Source organism: Sus scrofa, chromosome 4, assembly GCF_000003025.6.
Source record: "Sus scrofa isolate TJ Tabasco breed Duroc chromosome 4, Sscrofa11.1, whole genome shotgun sequence".
Taxonomy (NCBI): domain Eukaryota; kingdom Metazoa; phylum Chordata; class Mammalia; order Artiodactyla; family Suidae; genus Sus; species Sus scrofa.
In genome coordinates, this window is record NC_010446.5 from 28,305,354 (window position 1) to 28,330,487 (window position 25,134).

Consider the following 25,134-nt stretch of genomic DNA (forward strand, 5'->3'; position numbering starts at 1 on the left):
TCTTGTTGGATTAGTGAGGCATACTCTTTAAGTCTTTAGGGATCCTTTTGTCTGAGTGGTATTTTGCAACCTACGGGTTCTTAATAAAGAGTTTTACAGTCATTCACTTGCTTTCGTCTTAGATTATGCTTTCCTGAGAGTACCCTGGATGTGATCTATGCTAAGAAGCCATTTCTTATTTTTAGCATCATTTGACATCTGGAGAGGCTGAGAATCTTTAAAGCCAGCAAGTTCTGGCTCCTTTTGTTAAAGAGTTTCTTTTAGCTTATGTATATTTCTTTTTGCATTTTATATCATTATCAAGGATAAACCATATGCTTCCCTCAACACATTTAAATGATCCTTTTCTATATTTAGTATTTGATTCATTTTTCTTATTTTAGTTTCATCATCTATTGTTCAGTTTTAATGAATATAACACCTTCATTTATTCATTTATTTTTTTAGGGCTGCATGTGTGGCACATGGAAGTTCCCAGGCTAGGGGTCAAATTGGAAATATAGGTGCCGACCTACACCACAGCTCATGCAACGCCAGATCCTTAACCCACTAAGTGAGGCCAAGGATCAAACCTGCATCCTCACAAATACTAGTCAGATTCATTTCTGCTGAGCCACAAGGGTAACTTCTAAGTGAATTGGTTCTTTACTCCTACGCTAATTAGACTCAGTCTACTCTACTTTAAAAATTGATTTTCTGGTTGTGTATCATTTGTTTTTGTTCTTTCCATGGCTAATAAGCTATTGAGTGCTATGCTTACCTTTGACATTGTCTTCCCTTAATGGTCATCCTTTTCCTTCTTTCTCATTTGCTTTTGGCTACCAGGTTGTGAGCTCACTGGGATTTGTTGCATCTGTTCTTGACTGTTCAGGGACCCTTTGAACATCTTGTTCTTGATTCTTACAGGTAATTGCCCATGCCAGATAATGGATGATGTCTTATTACTGTGTTTTGTCTGCTGCAAATTAGTATGTCTTTGTTGTTTGTCAACATGTTATTTCTTTTTCTTATATTGATTTTTTTTTTTTTTGCTTGTGTAAGATCGTACAAAACTGCACTTAATTGCACTTTAAAATTTTTGTAATTTTCTGATTTTCTTTACTTTTGGACAAAATTCTTTTGTCTGGACTTATAGAGGTTGCAGGGAATAGAGAAGACCTTGTTATCTTAAGTCATAGGTATTTATCGTAAACATATGTGGAAACTATTTCTTTAGATGTCATAGAGAAATACGTCATTCTGTAAACAAATGCATTTGTAAGTTAGACCTAACGGAGAAGTGAAACACTGACTGGCGTGTAGATCTGATAAGGTGGTAATCTACTTGCGTCTCAGGAATCAAGTGTCGCTTGCTCTCTCCTGGCGTGCTGTGCCATTATCATCACATCACCGTCTTCTTTATTTGCTTCTACTGCTCATACCTCTGCCTGTTCACTTTCTACTTCACATCATGATTTCTGCTTACTGTAGTTTTCTCTCTGGTATGTCTTTTGCCTGTCTTCCTTATTGGCTGTTGTGTTTTTATTGTTTATTTTGGGCATTTATACTTCCCAAAGAAGAGGAGTTATTGTTTTTGGCCAGCCACAGTCTAGTATGGGAAGCACCTGTATGAAACAATTCAGCGTGACCATTTCATATATCAGTGGATAAAAGATGTTTGTCTTTAAGTTAGCTATCTACTCTTGATTCTGTTAGTAGAAGCCAGGAGTGTGGGATCCTAGTTTTCCTACTTGTATATCTGGAACCTCTTGTGGATATTGAACTATCACCAGTCTGCTCATTATTAAATGGATTGTTTTTTAGGCAAGTTTGTAAATAATGAGGAAGGGAATCTCAGGTCAGTCTACAGTATAGAAAGCTGAGAAGAGTCTCACTTCCATTGTAACAACAAGAAAAGGCTGGATAATCTGTGGAATCATTACTGTAAAAAATTTTATCAGAGAGCTGAGGTTGTAGGGCAATCAACTATTGTAAAAAATTTTATCAGAGAGCTGAGGTTGTAGGGCAATCAACTATCTTGATTAAAACTCTAGAGTGTAGGCATAGAGGGAACCTACCTCAACATAATAAAAACTATATATGAAAAAATTACAGCTAACATAATTCTCAGTGGTGAAAAATTGAAAACATTTCCACTAAGATCAGGAACAAGATAAGGATGTCCACTTTCACCACTGTTAATCAACATAGTTTTGGAAGTCGTACCACAGCAATCAGAGAAGAATCCAAATTGGAAAAGAAGAAGTAATACTATCATTGTTTGCAGATGACATTGTACTATACATAGAAAACTGTAAAGACAGCACCAGAAAACTCTTAGAACTCATCAGTGCATTTGGAAAAGTTGCAGCCTCCAAAAATACACAGAAATCAGTTGCTATATACTGATAATGAAAGATCAGAAAGAGAAATCAGAGAATCCATCCTATTTTCCATCTTATCAAAAAGAATAAAATATCTAGGAATAAACCTACCTAAAGGGACAAAATAGCTACTCGAAAACTATAAGACATTGATGAAAGAAATAAAAGACAACACAAACAGATGGAAAGATATACCATGCTCTTGGATTGGAAGAATCAGTATTATCAAAATGACTGTACTACCCAAGGGAATTTTACAGATTCAGTGCAATCCCTATCAAATTACCAATCCCTATCAAATTTTTCACAGAATTTAGAACAGAATATTTTAAGATTTGTATGGAAATACAAGAGACCCTTAATAGCCAAAGCAGTATTGAAATAGAAAACCAAAAATGGAGGAATCAAGCTTCCTGACTTGAGATGATACTACAGAGCTACAGTCAAAACAGTGTGGTACTGGCACAAAACAGAAATATAGATCAGTGGATCAGGATATAAAGCCCAGAAGTAGACCCAAGCACCTATGACAAAGGAGGAAATAACATATAGTGGAACGAAGATAGTCTCTTCAATAAATGGTACTGTGAAAATTGGAAAGCTACACGTAAAAGAATGAAAGTAGAACACTATCTAACAGCATATACAAAAATAAACTCAAAATGTATCAAAAACCTAAATATAAGGCCAGATACTATAAAACTATAAAAGAGCAGAATGCTCTTTGACATAGATCACAGCAACATCTTCTGTGATCCACCTCCTAGAATAATGACAAAAACACAAACCAGTGGGACCTAATTAAACTTAAGCTTGCACAGTACAGGAAACCATTAAAAAGATGAAAAGCCAACCCACATAATGGGAGAAAATATTTGCCAACCATCCAACAGACAAGGGCCTAATCTCCAAATTATACTAACAATCCAATTGAAAAATGGACAAAAGACCTAAATAGACATTTCTCCAAAGAAGACAAATAGATGGCCAACAGGCATATGAAAAAGTGCTCAAAATCACTAATTATTAGAGAAATGCAAATCAAAACTACAATTAGATACCACCTCACACCAGTCAGAATGGCCATCATTAACAAGTCGACAAATAAAAAATGTTGGAGAGGGTATGCAGAAAAAGGAACCCTCCTCACTGTTGGTGGAAATGTAAATTGGTACAACCACTATGGAAAACAGTATGGAGGTACCTCAGAAAACTAAATATACAACTACCATATGATCCAGCAATTCCATCGCTGGGCATATATCCAGACAAAATTTTCCTTTCAATGAACATGTGGATGCATGTATCTTTTTCAGCACTATTCACATAGCCAAGACATGGAAACAACCTAAATGTCCATCAACAGATGAATGGATTAAGATGTACATACATACAAAGGAATAATACTCAGCCATTAAAAAGACAAACTAATGCCATTTGTAGCAACATGGATAGAACTAGAGATTCTCATACTAAGTGAAGTAAGCCAGAAGTAAAAATACCATATGATATCACTTGTTTGTGGAATCTAAAATATGGAACAGAAGATCCTATCTAAAACAACAGAAACAGATCATGACCAGGGAGAACACTTGGGGTTCCCAGGGGGTAAAGGGGAGGGAGTGGGATGGATGGGCATTTGGGGGTTTTTTCGGATACAGCTGTTGTATTTGGAATGCGTAGGTCATAGGGCCCTACTGTACAGCACAGGGAAATGAGTGTGTTTGGGTCACTTTTCTGTACAATAGAACTTGAAGAAACACTAAATCAACTATACTTTAATAATATATTTTTTCCTAAATGGGAGGTGAGAAGGAAATCCAAGGAAAAACAAGTGCCACCAAGGAGAGATTGGATAGGAGAACTGGTTCATCTGAAAATGGGAACATGGAAAGATTACCAGTGGGTACAAAGAATTCAGCAAACTGCTAAAGCCCTCTAGTGGGGGCTAGCAAGAAATTATAGATCTGATGGGATTCACAGATCCTGTTTATGGACTGGGAGCAAGGGAAGAGACAAGAAGAAAGCCACCTTGATGCAGGGTTGGAGAGGAAATATCTGCTGCTGTGGAAAAATCCTGCCTGGATTTTTTCCTTAAGTAGCAAAAGCCTCAAGCTGCTGAGGGAAAAGCATCAAATCTTAGCATCCTGAGGGTTCAGAAGAAGACCCACTACAGTTGAGGGGAAATAAAAATCAAAGATTTTTAAAACATCATCTCTCTGCATGCCAGGGGTTGGGAGAAGGATCAAGGGGAGACTTACTACAATTTTCCTACCATTGGAGATGAGGCAGTATCACTGAAAGACCCAAACCCTGATACCCAAGGACACGAGGCTCAAAACTGAGTGAGGCTGAACTAAAACAGTAGACAACTCCCTGCCTATATCCTCCTCCAGCACCACATAACAGGCCGTAATAATCTACCATTTGGGAAGGAATAAGAGCATAGGGAGACTCTGAAATGCGGATGTATGGTGAAAGCCTAAAGTTAGGTGTAGAACAGTATAGTTGAGGAAAGATCCTCTAGCAACTCCATCCTTACCAGAGTACAAAGTAACACTGAAGAATTTGCAGTTGGTGATGCATTGAAGGTGACAATAGCAACAACAGAACTCAGGCTCAGATCAACCCTTTCTCAGCCTCCCTCTGTCATAACACCCACACTAATGACCTAACAAAAGTGTGTTCATCTCCAAGCATAAATACTGCTTACCTCAGTCTCTACTGTTTTTATACATCCATTGTTCAATCAAAAGTTGCAAGACACACAAAAAGAAGACAGGAAAAACATTGTGCTGTCAAGAAACAAGGCAAATAATGTAATCAGACTAAGAGATGACCCCTACTTTGGAACTTCCACCCATGGGATTTAAAATAATTGTAATTACTATGTTAAAGGCTCTAATAGAAAAGATGAATAAATATAGAATTCTAGCAGATAAACACTGTAAAAGATGAACATGCTAGAAATCAAAAATAGGCCAAAGATCTGAATAGAATTTCTCCAAAAACAACATACAGATGGCCAAAAGGTACATGAAAAGATGTTCAGCATCACTGTGCTGGAAATTAAGATAACTCTGGCTCAGGTCGTCAGTGTAGGAAAGTGAGACACGTGGACAAGGAGAAATCTCGACAAGGCTCTATACTTCTGCAGAAAGGCACGGGTGCTCCAAAAAGGGCGCACACCAAACAAAGGACCCTCCCCTATTTATCCCTAGAACAGGTGATTTACCTGTCCCCTCCCCATTGGTCAGGTCAGGGCGCACATTCTTCCTGGTTAGCTAGTTGAAACGTTGCTGGGAAAAGAGGTAAAGAGGAAGGGGGGTCACAGGGTTGTTTCAGCTGAAACCAGAGCAAAATGGAGTAACCAAGATTTCCTTTGATAGAAAAGACATTGTTACTTTCCACAACTGTTAGGGAAATGCAAATCAAAAACCCAGTGAAAATCACCTCACACTGATCAGAATGGCCACCATTAAAAAAAAAAAAAAACTACAAACAATAGATGCTGAAGGGAGTATGGAGAAAAGGGAAACTTCCTATACTGTTGTGGGAATGTAAATTGGTACAACCACTATGGAAAACAGTGTAGAGTTTCCTCAGAAAACTGAAAATAGAACTACCATATTATCCTGCAAGCCTACTCCTGGGCATATTTAGGGGAAAACCATAATTTGAAAAGATACATGCACCCCAGTGTTCATTGCAGCACTGTTTACAATAGCCAAGACATGGAAGCAACCTAAATGTCCAATGACAGATAAATGGATAAAGAAGATGTGGTAGATTTGTACCATGGACTATTACTCAGCCAGAAAAAAGAATGAAATAGTGCCACTTGCAGCAGTATGGATGGACATAGAGATTATCATGCTAAGTGAAATAAGCCAGAGAAAGACAAATACCACTTTCAAGTGTGGAATATTTTTTAAAAAGATACAAATTAATTTATATGCAAAACAGAAACAGACTCACAGAAAACAAACTGTCAGAGGGGAAATGGCAGCGATAAATTAGGAGTTTGGGCTTAACATATACACAATACTATGTACAAAATAGATAACCAGCAAGGACCTACCATATAACATAGGGAACTATAATCAATGTTGTTATAACCTATAAGGGAAAAGAATCTGAAAGATTTATACACACACATACACATATATATCAATCTCTTTGCTATACACCTGAAACTAACACAACATTGTAAATCAACTATAATTTAAAATATGCTAGAAATTAAAAAACCCACAGCAACAAGATATATTTAATGAACTCATCAGTAAACTCTACATCTGAGGAAAATAAAAAAATTGGTAACCTTGAAGATAGATTAGTTAAAAACTAGCAGAACTAAAACCAAAGAGGGGATGGGGTGGGAGCAAAAACAAAAGGCGAACATTCGAGGGCTGTGTTAAATGGTCTAATATACATATAGTTGGAACCCCAAAAGGGACATGAACATTTACCAAAATAAACCTTATTTGGGGCCATAAAATAAACATTGACAAATTTGGAAGAAGTAGTAGTATAGTTGAGGAAGATCCTCTAGCAATTCCATCATAAACAGAATGCTCTCTGACCATAACTGAATTAAGTTAGAAATTAATAATGGAAAAATCTGGAAAATCTGCAAATATTTGGAAATTGAATACATTTCTGAATAACCCGTGAATCATAGTGGAGCTCCCAAAGGATGTTTGGAAATATTTTAAATCAAATGAAAATGAAATACAGCACATGGTAGGATGCAGCTGAAGCAATGCTTAGAGAGAAATTTGTAGCATTACATGTTCTGTTAGAAGAGAAAAAAAAGTCAATTTTATAGTTTAAGCTTCCATCTTAAACTAGAAAAAGAAGAACAAACCAAGTCTAAAGCACAAGTAGGAGGAAAACTTACGAAGAGCGGAAGTCAGTGAAATTGAAAACTGAAAATAATAAAACCATAAACTTGTCCTTTGAAAAGATAGAATCGATAAATCTCTAGCCAGAATAACCAAGGAGAAAGACAACACAAATTACCAATATCAAGAATTAAAATAAATACATCAGTACAAGTCCAGAAGACACTAAGGTGTAATAATGGAATATTATTTTTACATGTTTGGCAATTTAAGTGAAGCCAATTTCTCAAAGACAAGAATTTACCACAGTTCACTCTGGAAGAAATAGATAACCTAATAGTTCCATATCTGTTAAAGAGACTTAATTTATTGTTAGGAACCTCTGACAAATCTCTAGCTTCACTGCTTTGTTCTACCAGAAGAAGAAATAATACCAATTCTGTACAAACTTTCAGAAAATAAAAGAGGATACAACACCTTCCATCTTATTTTATGAGGCTAGCATTACCCTGATAGCGAAGACATAACAAGAAAACAGGGAAAATCAAACCAAACCAAAACAATGTCCTTCATGAATATAGACACAAAAATCCTCAGTAAAATATTAGTAAATAAAATCCAGCAATAAGTAAAAAGGATAATACATCATGACCAATTAGAGTTTACCCAAGGAATTCAAGGTTGATTCAACATTCAGAAATCCGTAAACCTAATTCAGCATATCAGCAAACTAAAGAAAAAATATTTCACCATTCTAATTGTTGCAGAAAAAGAATTGACAAAACTTATCATCCATTTATGATAAAAATGTTTAGCAAACTAGTTGAAGGTAACTGCCTCTTCAGAAAACCTAGGATTAAAATTGTACTTCATGGTAAAAAAAACAAACAAATAAATAAAAAAAACGGTTCTTCACCCTAAGATAGGTAACAGGCAAGGGTGCTTGCCCTCATTACTCCTAGTTAGCATTATTTTGGAATTCCCAGCTGGTACAGTGAGGCAAGAAAAAGTAGTAAAAGGTATAAAGAATTATCAAGAGATTCCAATAACCACCATGAGAAAAACGAGACCACTTTTTAGGTGTTACCTTAAAAGCAGTTTTTATATGCATTTCCTTTATCCACCCTTAGCTTGCAACCCTCGAGTGGAATTATAACCATATTTTTCTAACCTGACCACTGACCAACATAATAAGTAATAATACATTTGAAAGGCATAATTCTTTTTATTTAGCTGTATGGAATACTTAGTTGTAAAATGAAGAATAGGGAGGCTAAAATTTATTTAATGATTATCACACAGTTTCTTGCTACCAGAAAGAAAAAAGTCTAAACTATCTCATTTAAAGGAGTGTTTTGTCTCATAGTAAATTATTATTTTCAGTTAATTCCATCAGACTGGTTAATTATAATTTGCTTTTGAAACTTCCAGGAAGTTGGTTCAATTTATTTAAAGCATCCCTATCTTATTTGAAGAGAAATATGTTCACTTTTTGGGGGGCAGAGCCACAGTCTATTTGCTGAAACATGTATATTATAGGAAAGTATAAAATTGAAGGCAATGGGAATACAACTTAAACTACAGAAAAAATTGAATTTGACAATGAAACTTATATAAAATACAATATAAAAGGCCAGTTAGTTGGCAGTGATTTTGAAAATAAACCTAACTTAGGCAGTGATTATCAGGAGCAAAGGGAGAGAAGAAATGTCTGTGAACACTGTGTGCCCGTCTGTTCCCTTGTCTTAGAGAATAAGCACTGGCCCCACCCAAAAGTCCTATCTCTCCCCTGGCACTGTTGGAGCAACAAAATCGGGTTGCCCTGTGTCTGTATTCTCCTGTGACCAGTAGCCTGTGCTGGAGAAGCCACTTCACAACTTTCACTCTGGAGGGTAGCTCAGATGTCCATTTTTCATTTTCACCTAATATTTTAATTCTCCAGTCTGCTCTAAAGCTCATGGGAGCAATTCTGTATTTATCAAGTACTATGTATATTTTATGTTTTCTGTATTTGATGTGATTTTTATCGGTATTTAGGCATTTTTAACTCTGATAAACAGTATTTTTAATAAAGAATATCACTGCCATCTCCTTCCATTAAAAGGAATATTACTATAGATGAAATCCAATTATGAATCTCAACTTGATGAGTTTGTATTAAAATGAATTCCTTTAGCCATTAATATTGCAATAACATTATTAACACAAGTATCTTTGACATTTTATTGTAAATACAGTACACCAAAGTTAAGTAATTGGTAAACAGATCTGTGTTTGAATCCCAGCGTTGTGATTTTTCTGTGTAGCTTAGAACAAGTTACTTAGCTCTCTCAAGTGTATTCCTTCATCTATGGAGATAATAGCAGCCTTGTGGTTTATTGAGATTAACATTTATAACATGCCTGGCATATAGAATGTATCATAAATTATAATAGCTGTCATTATTCTTGGTAATTATTATTACAAGTTAGCATTTGTAAACTTCATATTTGTATGCTGAGGTTTAAAAAATACTGTTATAAAATTGTACTTTATGTTGTGTTTTAAACAAATTACTAACAGTTGAGAAGTAGTTTAGTGTAGTGGTTAAGAACATAGACTCTGGATTCCAATCTCAGCTCTACAGCATATTACCAGGCTCACCCTGGGCAAGTTACTTAAATGCCCTGTGTACCACTTTGTTGAACTTTAAGACAGACCTAACCATAGCACATTTCTCCTAGGGCATTACGAAGAGTTAATCAGATTAGGCATATAAAAAGTTTAGAACAGTTGCTGACACGTAGGTTCTGTTTGTCATCCTCATTATTAATAATAATTTTTTTGTTGTGTGAATTATTTTTTGTCACTTTTTATTTTAGGTGAATCTTGGAAGCAACCAGTACCTTTTCTCTGTCATAGTGGATCCTAAAGAAATGCCCTGCTTCTGTTTGCGCCATGATGTTGATGCCCTACTCTGGCAGCCACACTCCGGCACACAAGATGATATGTGGGAGCATATTGCAACTTTCAATGCTTTAGGTATAAGCAAGCTTTTGACAACCTTTTCTGTTATATCAAAAATTACAGTCATCATTTTTTTTTAAGTTTCTTTTCTTTGGTTTGTTTAAATTTGAGCTATCCTGATTACTCTTTGATTGATTTGTACTGTAATTTCATTGCTTGTACATAGCTGATGAATGTTAGTATTTGGAACAGTAGGAATACTCTTTTTGTGCTTGTGCAGAAGATCAACACAGGAGAGAAATCAAAGTGGTTGTCATTCTAATCAGTTATTTGCTTATTCCAACTAAGTGGTACAGTCGTCAGAATACAAGCCAAGGAGCTTGACAACATGGAGCTTGTATTCAGGTTTCTTTAGAGTAATCTTTAGTAATCATAGAATTGCTCTAAGGTAAAGCACATTAGGAGACATCTTTCATGGAACTTAAGTGTGAAACAGCACTATTATATGAAAACATTTAGGAAGATGATAAGCAGAAATGAAATTTATTCTGTAGGATAAAAGGGAAACTGAAGATTTTAAAAGTAGGACTTGAAACATTTTGAGCTACATAATTGTATACTTATGCAAGAATTGACTTAATGTCAAAATATATTAGTATTGTGTGAGAGACATTTTTATATAAGTTAACCACAGTTATTACTTTATAAAAAGGTTATTTTAAACTGGCAGCATCAAGTAAAATTCTGCAATCTGATTGCTGTATATATGCACAACCCTATTTATAGAGGAGTTTTTTTTCAATCATCCCTTATAGTTAGTAATATAAGTCACTAAACTGGTTGATTCAGACTCCAAGTATATTTTTATGACCTGAAATAAAGTTTCATTGACTAATTTAGCCACATAATTTCTAGCCTTTTGAGAAAGTTTATTTTCTATCCTCTTTTTCAATAAGAAAAGCTTTATCATAATTTTCATGTGCTAAGATCCTCCACTTGTGTCCCCAAATCCTCTAGTATAGAAGAATTCTATAATGCTTGACTTTAAGTTTAATCAACATTACATTAGCTATATACATTATTTTGTCAAGGTTAGCCTGGAGAACTAACTCTAGGCTACTCAAATAGGAGGCTACATCCTCTTTACTTTTTCTCCTCAAGCAAGCCCTGCTTAATATTAAAAACAAACAAACCAACATTAATCTGCCTGTGCTCAATGGTTCTTTGTTGTTTGAGGGATCTCAGTTTACCTCAGTGTTTTACTTCCTCATACGTGTTATAACATTCAGTAGTCATGTTCCAGTCTGAAAATTTTAATTTATATTTCAGAACATAAATGCCATTTTAGACTGTAAAGATAATTTTTAAAAAGATGTGAAGATTTTTTTTCAAAGTTTAGGTAGTTTTCAAGGAATATCCTAATGAAGTTTTTAAATCAGATACTAGCATTTTCTTTTAAGCTTGTAGTGGTCTCAAGATTCTACTTCTGGGAGGTTAAGTACAACTAATCTTATTACAGTATTGGTATATAAAAATACCACTAACATTACAGAAAATATGAGAATGCATTGTGCATATTTTAGTACCTTCGGGGAGGGGGGTCTGCTTTATTTACACACTCCTGAAATAACTTTATAATAATCTCCTATAAGCACTTTTCCATTTATTTGGTAAGAAAAAAGAAAAAGATGCTGTAATGCCATATCTGTGATTGATGAACCCAGTTATTAAACTGGCACTTAAAGATATTTTGGCATGTTTTTATTATATTAGATTTTTAGCATTTTAATTATTCATAGAAATTACATGGGTCTATGTTGTGCTTTAATTGAAAAGATGAAGCTCTTTTATTCCTTAGAAATTAATACTTTATTTTTACACCATTTGGGAGAGACTGTGGCTAGTCATTAATGATTGAGAGTCTAACCATTGTTTAGTACATAATTTAATATTTATACTTAATTTAATAGTTAATCATTTAATCATAAATTTTAATAATTTAATCACTGCAATGTTAGATCACTGTTTTTTCCCTTCTGTTAAATATATTGTTTTTCTTTTTTTTCGTCTCTTATTTCTTGACAGGCTATGTCCAAGCATCAAAGAGAGACAAAAAATTTTTTGCCTGTGCTCCAAATTACTCTTATGCAGCCCTTTGCGAGTGCCTTCGACGAGTTTTCATCTATCGTCAGCCCACTCCCATGTCCACTGTACTCTACAATAGAAAGGAAGGCAGGCAAGTAGGGCAGGTTGCTAAGCAGCAAGTAGCAAGCCTAGAAACCAATGATCCTATTTTAGGCTTTCAAGCAACAAATGAGAGATTATTTGTTCTCACTACCAAAAACCTCTTTTTAATAAAGGTAAATACAGAAAATTAATTACTCCACATGTTGGCTTCTCTGTACTGGAAAAGTATTCAGTGGTGGCTGGAAGGTTGGGCATTTGTGCTGTAACCTTTTAAATTTTACTGTGTTAAATAAAATTATCTTGTATGAATTTATTTTTCAAAGGATATTACAAATATATTCAAGAGATTATGAATCTGTAAAAGCTATGGAATGAAGGTGCAAATTTAGAGAAAATTAGCTTCTGTAGAAACTAAAGATAGTATTAGCAATTATAATTATTTTTAAAAACAGTAGCTAGAATCTCATCTTTTGTATGAAAGATGTACAATTCATTGTTTAAAAATAAAAGTATTTATCATGTACTGTTTGTCCATTGATATAGTTTCTACTTCTGTACCTACAGAATGTATAGAATAATGGTTAAAATGTTGATTTTTATAAATTACTCTTGAACGGGGGTGGGGGGAGAGGAGGAAGTATGTATAACAGGAGTACAGGTTTATTATTGTTAGAGTTTGCTGAGAGACCTTAAGGGTTTTTTCAAATTAAGGATAGCTTTATTTAACTTTTATCCATTTGGTCTCCCACAGACATAGGTAAAGAGAGATGATAGTGTTCTGCAAAGTGTAACTCTTATCCATTGCTCTGTAACAAATCACTTATTACAGGATGTCGTATAATTTTTCATGATTGAGCATCTCTGCTGTCTCTGTTGTGCATGGCCTCTCCTTTTCCAGAAGGCTATTCTGTGTGTGTTCCCATGACAGAGAAAACATTCCAAGAGGGCGAGTTCTAATGTACAAGTTTATCAAGCCTGTACTTGCATCATATTTGCTCATCTTCCACTGAACAACACAAGTCATATGGCCAAGTCTAGAGTCAGGGTGAGAGAGGAGTATGCAAGGATTCATATAGCAGGTGGTCTGATTCCTTGGGAGCCATTACTGTAGTAGTCTGCCACACAGATTATCATTTGTTCCTATAGTTCTCTTTGTGTTTCTAATCCTGTTGATACATTAAATAGGTTTTGCCATGAATTTTAGATTCTCATATTATTTTCCTTGCATTTCTTTTGGTTTGCATTTACTTGGAAAGGGGTTTACTTGTATACTATTTTTGTATGCTTCTTATATAAACTTTGAGTTAAAATTTGTATTAAAATAGAATGGAGACATTAAGAAGCAGAAAATGAAGAAAAGAGATATGATAGGAAACACTTGTTCCTAATATATTTCTTGCCAATCTAGACAAGTATTTGGCTAAATTAAATTTTAATGAGAGAAGGAAAAATAAGTTTGAGAGACAGAAAAGGAAGGGAAAGATGGGGCTTACACGTGTGTTTTAAACACCAGGTCAGAATGCAGTTTCCTAGAGAGAAGTATTAGGATGCTAGATTGAAAGTAGAGAAAACTACTGGTGAAACACCAGTAGTGAGAACTGATGGCGACAGTGGAGTTAATAGTACTCTTGTTAATACTAGGAAAGTGATAGACTAGATAGCAATTAAGCATCATGAGATCATGAACATAGAGAAAAAAAAGTATGACTGAACCAAAAAACAAAACAGTGATATTTCCAGAGCCTTTTAGTGTCATTGCGAAATTTAATGAAACAAAAGACTACTTAGAGAGTAAGCTATTAAAAGCCCTTATGTGACAGTACATTTGAATTTTTAAAAAATTTTACCTCAAAGATACCCTCTTAGGGAATCTAAGAAAAATGCAGATTAACATGGTGCTTAATTAACAATATGACAATGTACATAATGCAAATTTCCAAATAGTAATCAATTTTTTATTTTGTACATGTGATTTTTAATGGTTAATGTTGAATTGAAACCTATCCAGATAATTAGTACTAAGTATTGTTGCATATGATCTATGTTAAGAGAGTAATAGGTCTAGAGCATTAATTCCTAGCCATGTTTTCTTGAAATGTTTTAAGGACTCCACAAACATTTAACTCAGCTTAAACCTTGCTCTGAACTTTTAAAAATGAATGCAGCACCTTGTGCTTTGATTTTTATCATGTTATAAATGGGAATTTATAAAATATGATAGTAATAAAGTAGTACTTTGTGTTTTTCATATTGAGTCATTTAACAATCATTATATCAACATGTTTAGTAAGTACCAGCTGTGTTCCATGACCTATTTTCAATGCTACGGATATTGCAGTGTTAAGTTAGAGACAAAAAGTCTGCATTCTACTGATTTCCAGGTGAAATTTCTCTTTGAGTGAAAAAGTAGGTAGAGATAGGTGGAGTCATTGTTCTGTTAGAAAGACATTTAACCAAGGATAGAACCCAGGCAGAAGGGTTGCTAATGGGAAGGGTCAGAAAGAGGATAATAGAGTTCGAGGATTAACCCAAGAAATACAAATGGTCTTAAGACTACTGTGAACAATTATATTGCCAACAACTTTGTAACAGGGTTAGAAACATATCCTACCAAGGCAGAATCATGGAGAAATAGAAAATCTGAATAGACAAATTACATGTAAGGAGTAATCAAAAACTTCCCAATAAACAGAAGACCAGGACCAGTCAGCTTCATTGGTGAATTCTATGAATCATTTAAAGAATTAATACGAATTCTTCCCAAGCTCTTCTAAAAAAGAACAGAAGGGAACACATCCCAACTCGTTTGAAAAGGCTAGCATACCCTGATACCAGAACTATACTAGGATGCCACGAGAAAAGAAACTTACATGCCAATATCTCTGATGATCACAGAGGCAAAAATCCTCAACAAAATAAATATAAGCAAACCACATTCAGCGATAAAAGGGTTACTACACACCATAATTTATTCCAGTGATGTAAGGAGGGTTCAACATCTGTAAATCAGTCAACATGATAACACATTAATTAAATGAAGGATAAAAATCATACGGAAAAAAAAATCATATGATTATCTCAATAGATGCAGAAAAAGCATTTGACAAATTTCAGCATCCATTTATAAAAATTATCAACAAAGTGCATATAGAGGAAACATTTCTCAACAAAATAAAGATCATATATGAAATGCCTATAGCTAACATCATACTCGATGGCGAAAAGTGAAAGCTTTTCCTGTAAGATCAGGAAAAGACAACAGATGCCAACTCTCTCCACTCTTATTCAACATAATATTGGAAATCCTAGCCACAGCAATTATACAAAAGAAAGTAAAATGTGTCCAAGTTGGAAATGAAGAAGTAAAACTGCCACTATTTATAGACGACATACATAGAAAACACTAAAGACTCCACCAAAAAACTTGAAATCTAGTGAATTAGGTAAAGTTGCAGTATACAAAAATCTGTTGAGTTTCTATACACTAATAACAAACCATGAGATAAAGTCAGATCACAATTGCATTAAAAAAGGATAAAATACTTAAATTTGGCCAAGAAGGTGAAAGACCTTTACACTGAAAACCGTAAACATTAATGAAAGAAACTTAAGACACAAATAGAGAGGTATTCATTATGCTGATGGCTTGGAAGCAACTTCCACTCAAAGCAATCTACACATTTAATGCAATCGCTATTAAAATTCCAGTGGGATTTTTCACAGAAATAGAACAAACCTAAAATTTATGTGGAACCACAAAACCAAAGTGATCTTAAGAAGAACAATGGTGGAGAAAAAGAAAAACAAAAATAAAGGGAAAAAAAAAAAAGAACAATGGTGGAGGCATCATGCTCCCTGATTACAAAGCTCAGGTAATCAAAACAGTATGGTACTGGCATAAAACCAGAAACAGTTCAATGACACCACCCAGAAATAAACCCACTCATATATATTCAATTAATTTATGACAAAGGAGCTGAGACTATACAAAGGGGAAAGGGCAGACACTTCAGTAAGTAGTTTTGGCAAGAAAATGGATTAAAGACTTGTTGGAAAACCTGAAACCATGAAATTCCTATAGAAAATATAGGCAGTAAGTAATCTCCTTGACATTGGTCTTAGCAATGTTTTGTTTTTTTTTTTAAATCTGATACCAAAAGCAAAAATAAATAGCACAGCAAAAGACATCAACATAATGAAAAGGCAGCCTACTAAGAGGGAGAAAATATTTGCAAATGAGAAGGGCTTAATATCCAAAATAACATATGACTCAAAAATTAAAAATCCAATTAAAAAATAAGAATATCAGAATATTTTTCCAAAGACAGATGGCCAACAGATACATGAAAAGGCGTTCAATATCACTAATCAGGGAAATGCAAGTCAAGGCCACAATGAGATAACACTTCACATCTATCAGAATAGCTATCATGAATAAGACAGGAAGTAACAAGTGTTAGCAAGGAAGTGGAGAAAAGGGAACCCTAGTACAGTATTGGTGGGGATATAAATTGGTGTGGCCAGTATAGAAAACACTAAAAACTTCTCAATTAAAAGTAGAACTACCATATGATCCAGCAATTTCACTTGTGGATATTTATCTGAAGGAAACAAAAACACTAACTCAAAAAGATATGTGCCCCCATGTTCACAATAGCCAAGATATATATATATATAAAAGATATATAACAGCAATAAAAAAGGAACTCTTGCCATTTGTGAAAACATGCATAGATCTTGAGGGCATTAAGTGAAATAAGTCAGAGAAAGACAAATGATCTTTCTTCAGCCTAACACCAAAACAGGACTCAGATGCAGAGACAGAATGGTGGTTACCATAAGAAGCAGAGGGTAGGGGGTGGGGTGGGCAAAATGGGTGAAAGGGGGTCAAAAGGGACAAATTTCCATTTATAAAATATATAAGTTGTGGAAATGTACACAATGGCAACTATGGTTAATACCATATTGCTTTATTTAAACTTGCAAAAAGAGTGGATCTTAAAAGTTGTCATTATAAGGAAAAAACTGTAAATATGTATAATAACAGATGCTAACTAGCTGTACTGTGGTGATCATTTTGCAGCTATGCAAATTAAATTGTTACACTGTACACCTGAAACTAATATAACGTATGTCAGTTATAAAAAATGAGTGTGAAAAAATTAATTTGCAGAATATTTAACAAAGTCACAGTTCAGCTTCCACATTATTTAAAAAAAAAAAAAAAGAATACAGGGCCTGAGAGATGACCCCAGGGCAGGAACAATGGCCACTGAGGTGGGCTCTCCGAGGGGTCTCTTCTACATGGACTCCACAGAGACCCCATCTCTTCCTGGCCCCAGCCCACCAGGAAGACACAGGTCAGCAACACGCTGTAGCAAAAGTAGGAACTGCAGTGGGGTCCTTGGGATGTGAAGTATAGGAACTGGAAGGGTTTGGGGAGCTACCTGTGGACTGGCACCATTTGGGTCTAGTTCCTGCCTACCCACCTCCTCATGGTGCAGTCCTTCCTCACTCACAGTCTCTGCCTCTTCTTCACAGACTGCCATCTAGCTGTGCTTTGTTTTTTCTGATAACCACTAAAAGTTTCACGTGATGATTAAGGGAATTCTTTCACCATTTTACATACAGGGCCTGATACAGTTCTGAATGTGTAATGAACATTTAATAAATGTATTAAATAACTGACTTTTTAAAAAAGGACTTGAGAATGATTAACAGTGTTAAATAATGTTTTGAAATAAATGTAACCATCACTTTTCTACATAGAACGAAAATTTTTAGGCAGGTTAACCCATCACTGCATGGTATTTTCTAACACTTTATTGGTCATTATCAGTACATAGGAGAACAAATGATAAGTTTGTGTGGCAAATAAATAAAACTGGTATTGATAACTGGAAGAATATTTTAATATTTTAATCTCTTAGTACTAAGTGTGTCTTATGGAACAAGGAATAATAATTGAGCTAGTGAAAATTAGACCTAAAGTTGGAATGTTGGAGTAATAAAAGAATAAGAAATAAGCCCTTCTAAAATGAAGGAAAAATAAGCAAAAACATCCAAGCCAACTAGATATCAAGATATAATATGAGATAGTAATTAAATGAGGTAATATATCAGTAAACAAACATTTCATTTAACCAACAAACTAAATAAATAACTAAATAAATAAACATTAGAAGGAAATGTTTATAATCTCAAGAGAAGCCTTAAGACTCAGAAAGCCAAAAGAAAAAAAAAACCCTAGGGAAAATGTTATTGAATTTGATCATTACAAAATGTATAATTTCTTTATGACTGTCTATTAACAGTGGTAAAAAATAACAGACTGAGAGAAGATCTTTGTCAGTACATAATATGAGGGTTAAAATCTAGAAAATAAAAAGAACAAAAATTAATAATAAAAACATAAGGCAAGTTACATGATAGAAAAGCAGACAAAAGAAAGAACAGTTAATTAATAGGAAAAGAAGACCAACACAATTTTTAAAATATGCTAGTCTTCCAGATCATCAGAGAAATAGGTAAAAAATTTTAAAGTTTTATAACATGAAATATTGGCCAGGATATAAGAAAACGGGAACTCTCCTACTTGTTGGGGGTGGGGATGTAAATAGGTACAAGTGAAGGACACTTGCAGCATGTATTGAAATAATAACAACTACATTCTCTATAATCCCAGCAGAACATAAAAACCCTCAAAAGTACACAGGGAAATCAATATCAGAATATGCAAGCAACAATGTGTGTAATAAAAATTTGGAGGAATCTAAATGACCCTCGGGGGTAGTGACTAAATTGAAGTATTTTTATATGAGAATGCTATATATTAGTATTTATAAGAAGAGTTAGGTTAAATCCCTCTGGGCCTGAAAGCTTCCTACATTCATTATGTAAGTAATATTTTGCCCTTTTCTCATGGAAGAAAGATGGAGATAAATTGTAACATACCAGCATTTTATTTTATTTTTTTTTGTCTTTTGTCTTTTGTCTCTTGTTGTTGTTGTTGCTATTTCTTGGGCCGCTCCTGCGGCATATGGAGGTTCCCAGGCTAGGGGTTGAATCGGAGCTGTAGCCACCGGCCTACGCCAGAGCCACAGCAACGAGGGATCCGAGCCGCGTCTGCAACCTACACCACAGCTCACGGCAACACCAGATCGTTAACCCACTGAGCAAGGGCAGGGACCGAACCCGCAACCTCATGGTTCCTAGTCGGATTCGTTAACCACTGCGCCACGACGGGAACTCCCATACCAGCATTTTAAAGGTTTGCGTGCTGTTTTCCAAGAAAACAGTTACTCCTATAAGACTTAGTTCATAAAAAATGTGTTTTTCTGCTGTTTAACTATTGAAAATGTATCTATTAGAAAATAAGAGGGTAACACCCTTACTGCCTCAAAGGAAGAAAGAAAACTGATTTGATATCAACTGGGTTCCAAAGTTTCTGCCTTGGGAAGGAAAAATCAAAACAGCCACCCTTTCACTTTGCTGCTTTGAACAAGTAGTTTGGGTTTAAAAGCAGGCAAGTCATGTTTCAGGAGAAGTAACTTGTGTTGGAGCCATTGCCAGCCACATCCATCCTAAGGTTCCGTCCTATCTGTCTTTTCCTCCACCATATTAGCCTAAGCATGTATTATGGCTATGTGTCAGAATGCAAGAGGAAAAGACAAATTGCACAGGCATTATTCAAGTTTCTGCTTGTGTCACATTTTATGATATCATATTGGCCAGCAAATCACATAGTTTATCTCAGAGTGGAGTACACTGCAAAGTGGTAAAGAATTTTATATAAATTGAATCATACAGTACCTATTTTGGCTTTTTTCACTCAACACAATTATTTTCTGACTCATCCATGTTCATGGTATTAATAGGTTATTACTTTTATTGCCAAGTAACAGTCTACTGCATATAATTATCCATTCACCTGCTGATGGACATTTGGCTTGCTCCCAGGTTTGGCCATTACAAATAATGCTGTTATGTACAAGTCTGTACATAGATACATGCTTTCATTTTTCTTGGGTGAGAGAATGGGTAAGTGGAAAGGCTGGGTCATATGGTAGATCTGACATTTTAGAATATGATATTTGCTATTTTTTCAAAGTGATTCTACCATTTTGCATACCCACCAGAGGTGTAGGAGATTTCATTTGCTCCCCATCCTTGTGAAAACTTAAATTTGAGGCATTTCGATAGCTGTGAAGTGAGATCTCATCGTGCTTTCATTTGGCAATTGTATAATGACTGATAATCATATTTTCATGTGCTTACTTACAATTTATGTATCTTTAACGTGATGTCAGGTTTAGTACTTTGGCCCATTTTCAAAAGTTTACTTACTTGATTATTTTCTAATTGAGTTTTGAGAGTTCTTTATGTATTCTGGATTCTAGTCCTTTATTATATGTGCTTGCAAAAGTTTCTCCCAATCTGTGGCTTGTTTTTCTTTTGTTTTGTTTTGTTTTGTTTTTGTCTTTTTGTTGTTGTTGTTGTTGTTGCTATTTCTTGGGCCGCTCCCACGGCATATGGAGGTTCCCAGGCTAGGGGTCGAATCGGAGCTGTAGCCGCCGGCCTACACCAGAGCCACAGCCACGCGGGATCCGAGCCGCGTCTGCAACCTACACCACAGCTCACGGCAACGCTGGATCGTTAACCCACTGAGCAAGGGCAGGGACCGAACCCGCAACCTCATGGTTCCTAGTCGGATTCGTTAACCACTGCGCCACGACGGGAACTCCGGCTTGTTTTTCTTAAGGCTGTCTTGTCAAGAACATAATTCATTAACTTTGACAAAGTTCAATTTATCAATTTTCTTTCTAGTGGATCTCACTTTCGGTATTACAGGCAAAAAATCTATGCCTAGTCTAGAGCTGTAAAGATTTCCTTTTATGTTATCTTCTTGAAATTTCAGTTTCAAACTTTACGTTTAGATCTGCAACCCACTTTGAATTAATTTAGGTAATAAGCTGATTCATATGTCTACTCTAAAAAATTACCACAAAATCTGTGACTTAGAAATATTCTCTCATAGTTCTGAGGACAGATGTCTAAAATTGGGGTGTCCGTGGGGCCATGTTCTCTCTGCATCTTTTGGGAGAGAATTCATTCCTTGATTCTTCTGACCTCTGGTGGCTGTCACATGTGGCTTCGTGGACCTATCACTCAAGTCTCTGCCTCCATCTTCACATGGCCTCCTCTGTGTGTTTATAATCCCCTTCTCTCTTATAAGGACACTATAATTGGATTTGGGGTTTGGCTAGATAATCCAGGATAATCTCTCAGGTGGAAAACTGAAACCATTTCTGAAATCTACCACATGTATCCATACTATTGCCAACGAATATCACAGATTTGTAAACTTCCCCCTGCCCCACTTCATGACACGCAGAAAATTATACTTACATGGCACAGTGAGGCAAAAGAATGAGGTTGCTCTTGGCCAGGAGTGACCTTGGCTATCCAAGGGCCGAAATCTCTACGCAACTAGTAACCTATGTGTAGCACACTGATGTAAAGTCTATAAAGTGCACGCATATGTATGCATACAAAGCCTATGTGCATATATCGAAAGACTGCCAAGTACAGTTAAATGGTATACTTCTCAATAAAATCAAAATTATTGAAAGTTTAAGTTAGAAAAATGTGCTAGGCTGTTTAGACCCCAAACTTATAACTATTACTATTTCAAATGTACATATGTATTTATCATTGTATCAGCTTTTCAAATAAATTTTATTGAGGTATACTTTGCATACAATAAACTATGCCAATTTAACATGTGCAGCTGGATCAGTTTTTAATGTACTTAATATATATTTTGATGTAAAAGTATTCATCTCTAATAATAATATATATTACATGTACATTTATATGAAATGACCACTGTAAAATTAGTTGACTTGACCATATTAATATCACACAAAGTCAATTTCAGATCAAAGAATAATACCAGGGATAAAGAAGGCCATTTCATGATAATACCGGGATTAGTCATTTAAGAGGACATAGTTCTAAATGTTTATACCCCTAAAATACAATGCTTCAAATACAAAAAGACTGATAAAACTGCAGGAATAAACAGACAAGTCAACAATTATGGTTGAAGAGTTGAATAGCCTTCTTTCAATTATTGATAAAACAAGTAGACAAAAAGTCAGAAAGGGTACAGAAAATTCAGACAATACTATCAGCCAAGTTGATCTGACTGACATTTATAGAAAACACTATCCAATGCCAACAGAATAGCCAATATACTTAATCTTAAGAATAAACATTAGGAGTTCCCGTCGTGGCGCAGTGGTTAATGAATCCGACTAGGAACCATGAGGTCGCGGGTTCGGTCCCTGCCCTTGCTCAGTGGGTTAACGATCCGGCGTTGCCGTGAGCTGTGGTGTAGGTTGCAGATGCGGCTCGGATCCCGCATTGCTGTGGCTCTGGCGTAGGCCGGTGGCTACAGCTCCGATTCAACCCCTAGCCTGGGAACCTCCATATGCCGCGGAAGCGGCCCAAGAGATAGCAACAACAACAACAACAACAAAAAGACAAAAGACAAAAAAAAAAAAAAAAAAAAAAAAAAGAATAAACATTAATTGCAAATATTACATTTATGAAGATAGATCATATTTTGGACCATCAAACAAACTTTGATAAATCAAAAATGTCATAAAAAGTATGTCCTTAGAGAAAAATGGAATTAAATAGGCAATCATTAACAGAAAAAACTTTTGAAAATCACCACATATTTAGAAACTACATAACACACTCAAATAGCACATAAGTCAAAGAAGAAATCAAGCAGCAATTAGAAAGTATTCAAAATCAGTGAAAATAAGAACACATATCAAAATTTGTGATGCCACTAAAGCAATATTTAAGGAGTAATTTAAAGCACTAAATCCTTTGATTAGAAAAAGAGAAATTCAAATCTTAGCTTTCACTTTAAGAAACTAGAAAAGGAAAAGCAAACTCAACCCAAAGTAAATGGCAAAAAGGAAATAATAAAAATGAGTGGAAATCAATGAAATAGGAAACAAAACAATTGAGAAAATCAGTGAAACTAAAAGTTGATTCATTGAAATGACTGATAAAATTGATAAATATTTAGCCAAACTGATCAGGAATAAAAGAGGGAAGATAAAAATTACCAGTATCAACAATGAGAGAGGTACATGAATTCACTACCAATTCTACAGATATTTTAAAAACAATATGGGGATATTCTGCACAACTTTATACCAATAATTTGGACAACTTAGAAAATGAAAATTCTTTAAAGAAAGACAAGGGACCAGTCAAGAAGAAATAGATAACTTGAATAGCTTATATCTATTTTAAAAATGGAATTTATAGTTAAGTGCCTTCCCACAAAGACTCACAGACCATACGGCATGACAGGTAAATTCTGCCAAATATTTGAAGAAGAAATAATATCAATTTTTACATAAACCCTTCCAGGAAATTGAAGAGGAAATATGAAATATGCCCAATTTATTCTATGAGGATAACATTACTGTGATAGTAAAACCAGGCAAAGATATTACAATAAAAGAAATCTACAGACCAATATACTGCATGAACATGAATGTAAAAATTCACAACTCAATTTTAGCAAATTAAAGGATTATATAAAGGAAATAAAACGGATGATATATCATGACCAGATGGAGATTATCTGAAAAGTTTCATATTTGAAATCCATCTCAATGAAATTTATCATTTCAACCACTAGAAAAAACAAATAAGCTCTTTCAGTAAATGTAAAGAAAGTTATTGAATAAAGTCCAACATTATTTCTTACAATCACAGCAAACTAGGAACAAAAGGGAATTTCCTCAATCTGATAAAAGGCATCTACAGTAAACTACAGATAATATTATACTTTATGAGCAACGACTAAACATCATCCATCCCCCACCTCCTCCCTCCCGTCTTAAAGTTGAGGACAGGACAAGAATGTCGGCTTTCAGCACGTCTGTTCTAACCAGTGCAGTCAGGCAAGAAAAATAAAAAGAACCCAGAGTAGAAAAGAAATGAAGCTGTCTTTATCCATAGGCAACATGATCATTTTTATAAAGAAAATGCTTTGGAATTTATCTGAAACTACTAAAACTATGAATTTATCAAAGTTGCAGGAAAAAAGATCAATATAAAAATCCAATCACATTTCTATATATTGGCAACAATCAGAAACTGATATTAGTTTTAAAGTAGCATTTACAATAGCACTCTGTTCATAAATCAGAAGAGTAGGTATTGGTAAGATGCCTCCCCAAGTTCCTAAATTTATCTGTAGATACGATGTAATCAATCAGTCCTAACAGGTTTTGTGTATTTGTTTTTGTTTTTTAGATATGGTGTCGCAAAGGACCTAGAATACCAAGAACAGCAACGAAGAGGTCATACACTACCAGACTTTAAAGCCTATTATAAAATTATAATAATGGACACTATGTGTATTGGCATCAAAATAGACAAAATGATTCATACAACAGAATAGAGTCTATATATAGGTGCATACATGGACACACATGGTCAATTAATTTTAGGCACATTTTGAAGATATTTCAGGGGAGAAAGAATAATCTTTTCAACAGATGGTGCTGGAATAATTGGATATCCATTTTTGCCTTTGTGGTAGACCAAATAATGGTTACCCAACGATATTAGTTTCAAGTCCCTATAAACTGTAAATCTACATTATAAAGAAAAAGGAACTTTACAGAAGGGATTACATTAAGGATGCTTAGCTACCTGAGAGATTATCCTGGATTATCTAGCCAGACCCC

General features: G+C 34.9%; 1 protein-coding gene across 2 annotated transcripts in view; it reads left to right on the plus strand.

Moving 5' to 3' along the window:
* The window catches only part of NUDCD1 (NudC domain containing 1), a 116,229-nt gene extending 101,638 nt beyond the window's left edge, over positions 1-14,591 (plus strand). For both annotated transcript variants that reach the window (XM_021089013.1, XM_021089014.1), the window contains exons 9-10: positions 10,072-10,231; positions 12,242-14,591. In XM_021089013.1, the coding sequence (XP_020944672.1) occupies positions 10,072-10,231; positions 12,242-12,534 (453 nt within the window). In that variant the 3' untranslated portion in view covers positions 12,535-14,591. The remainder of the gene's footprint in view (positions 1-10,071; positions 10,232-12,241) is intronic.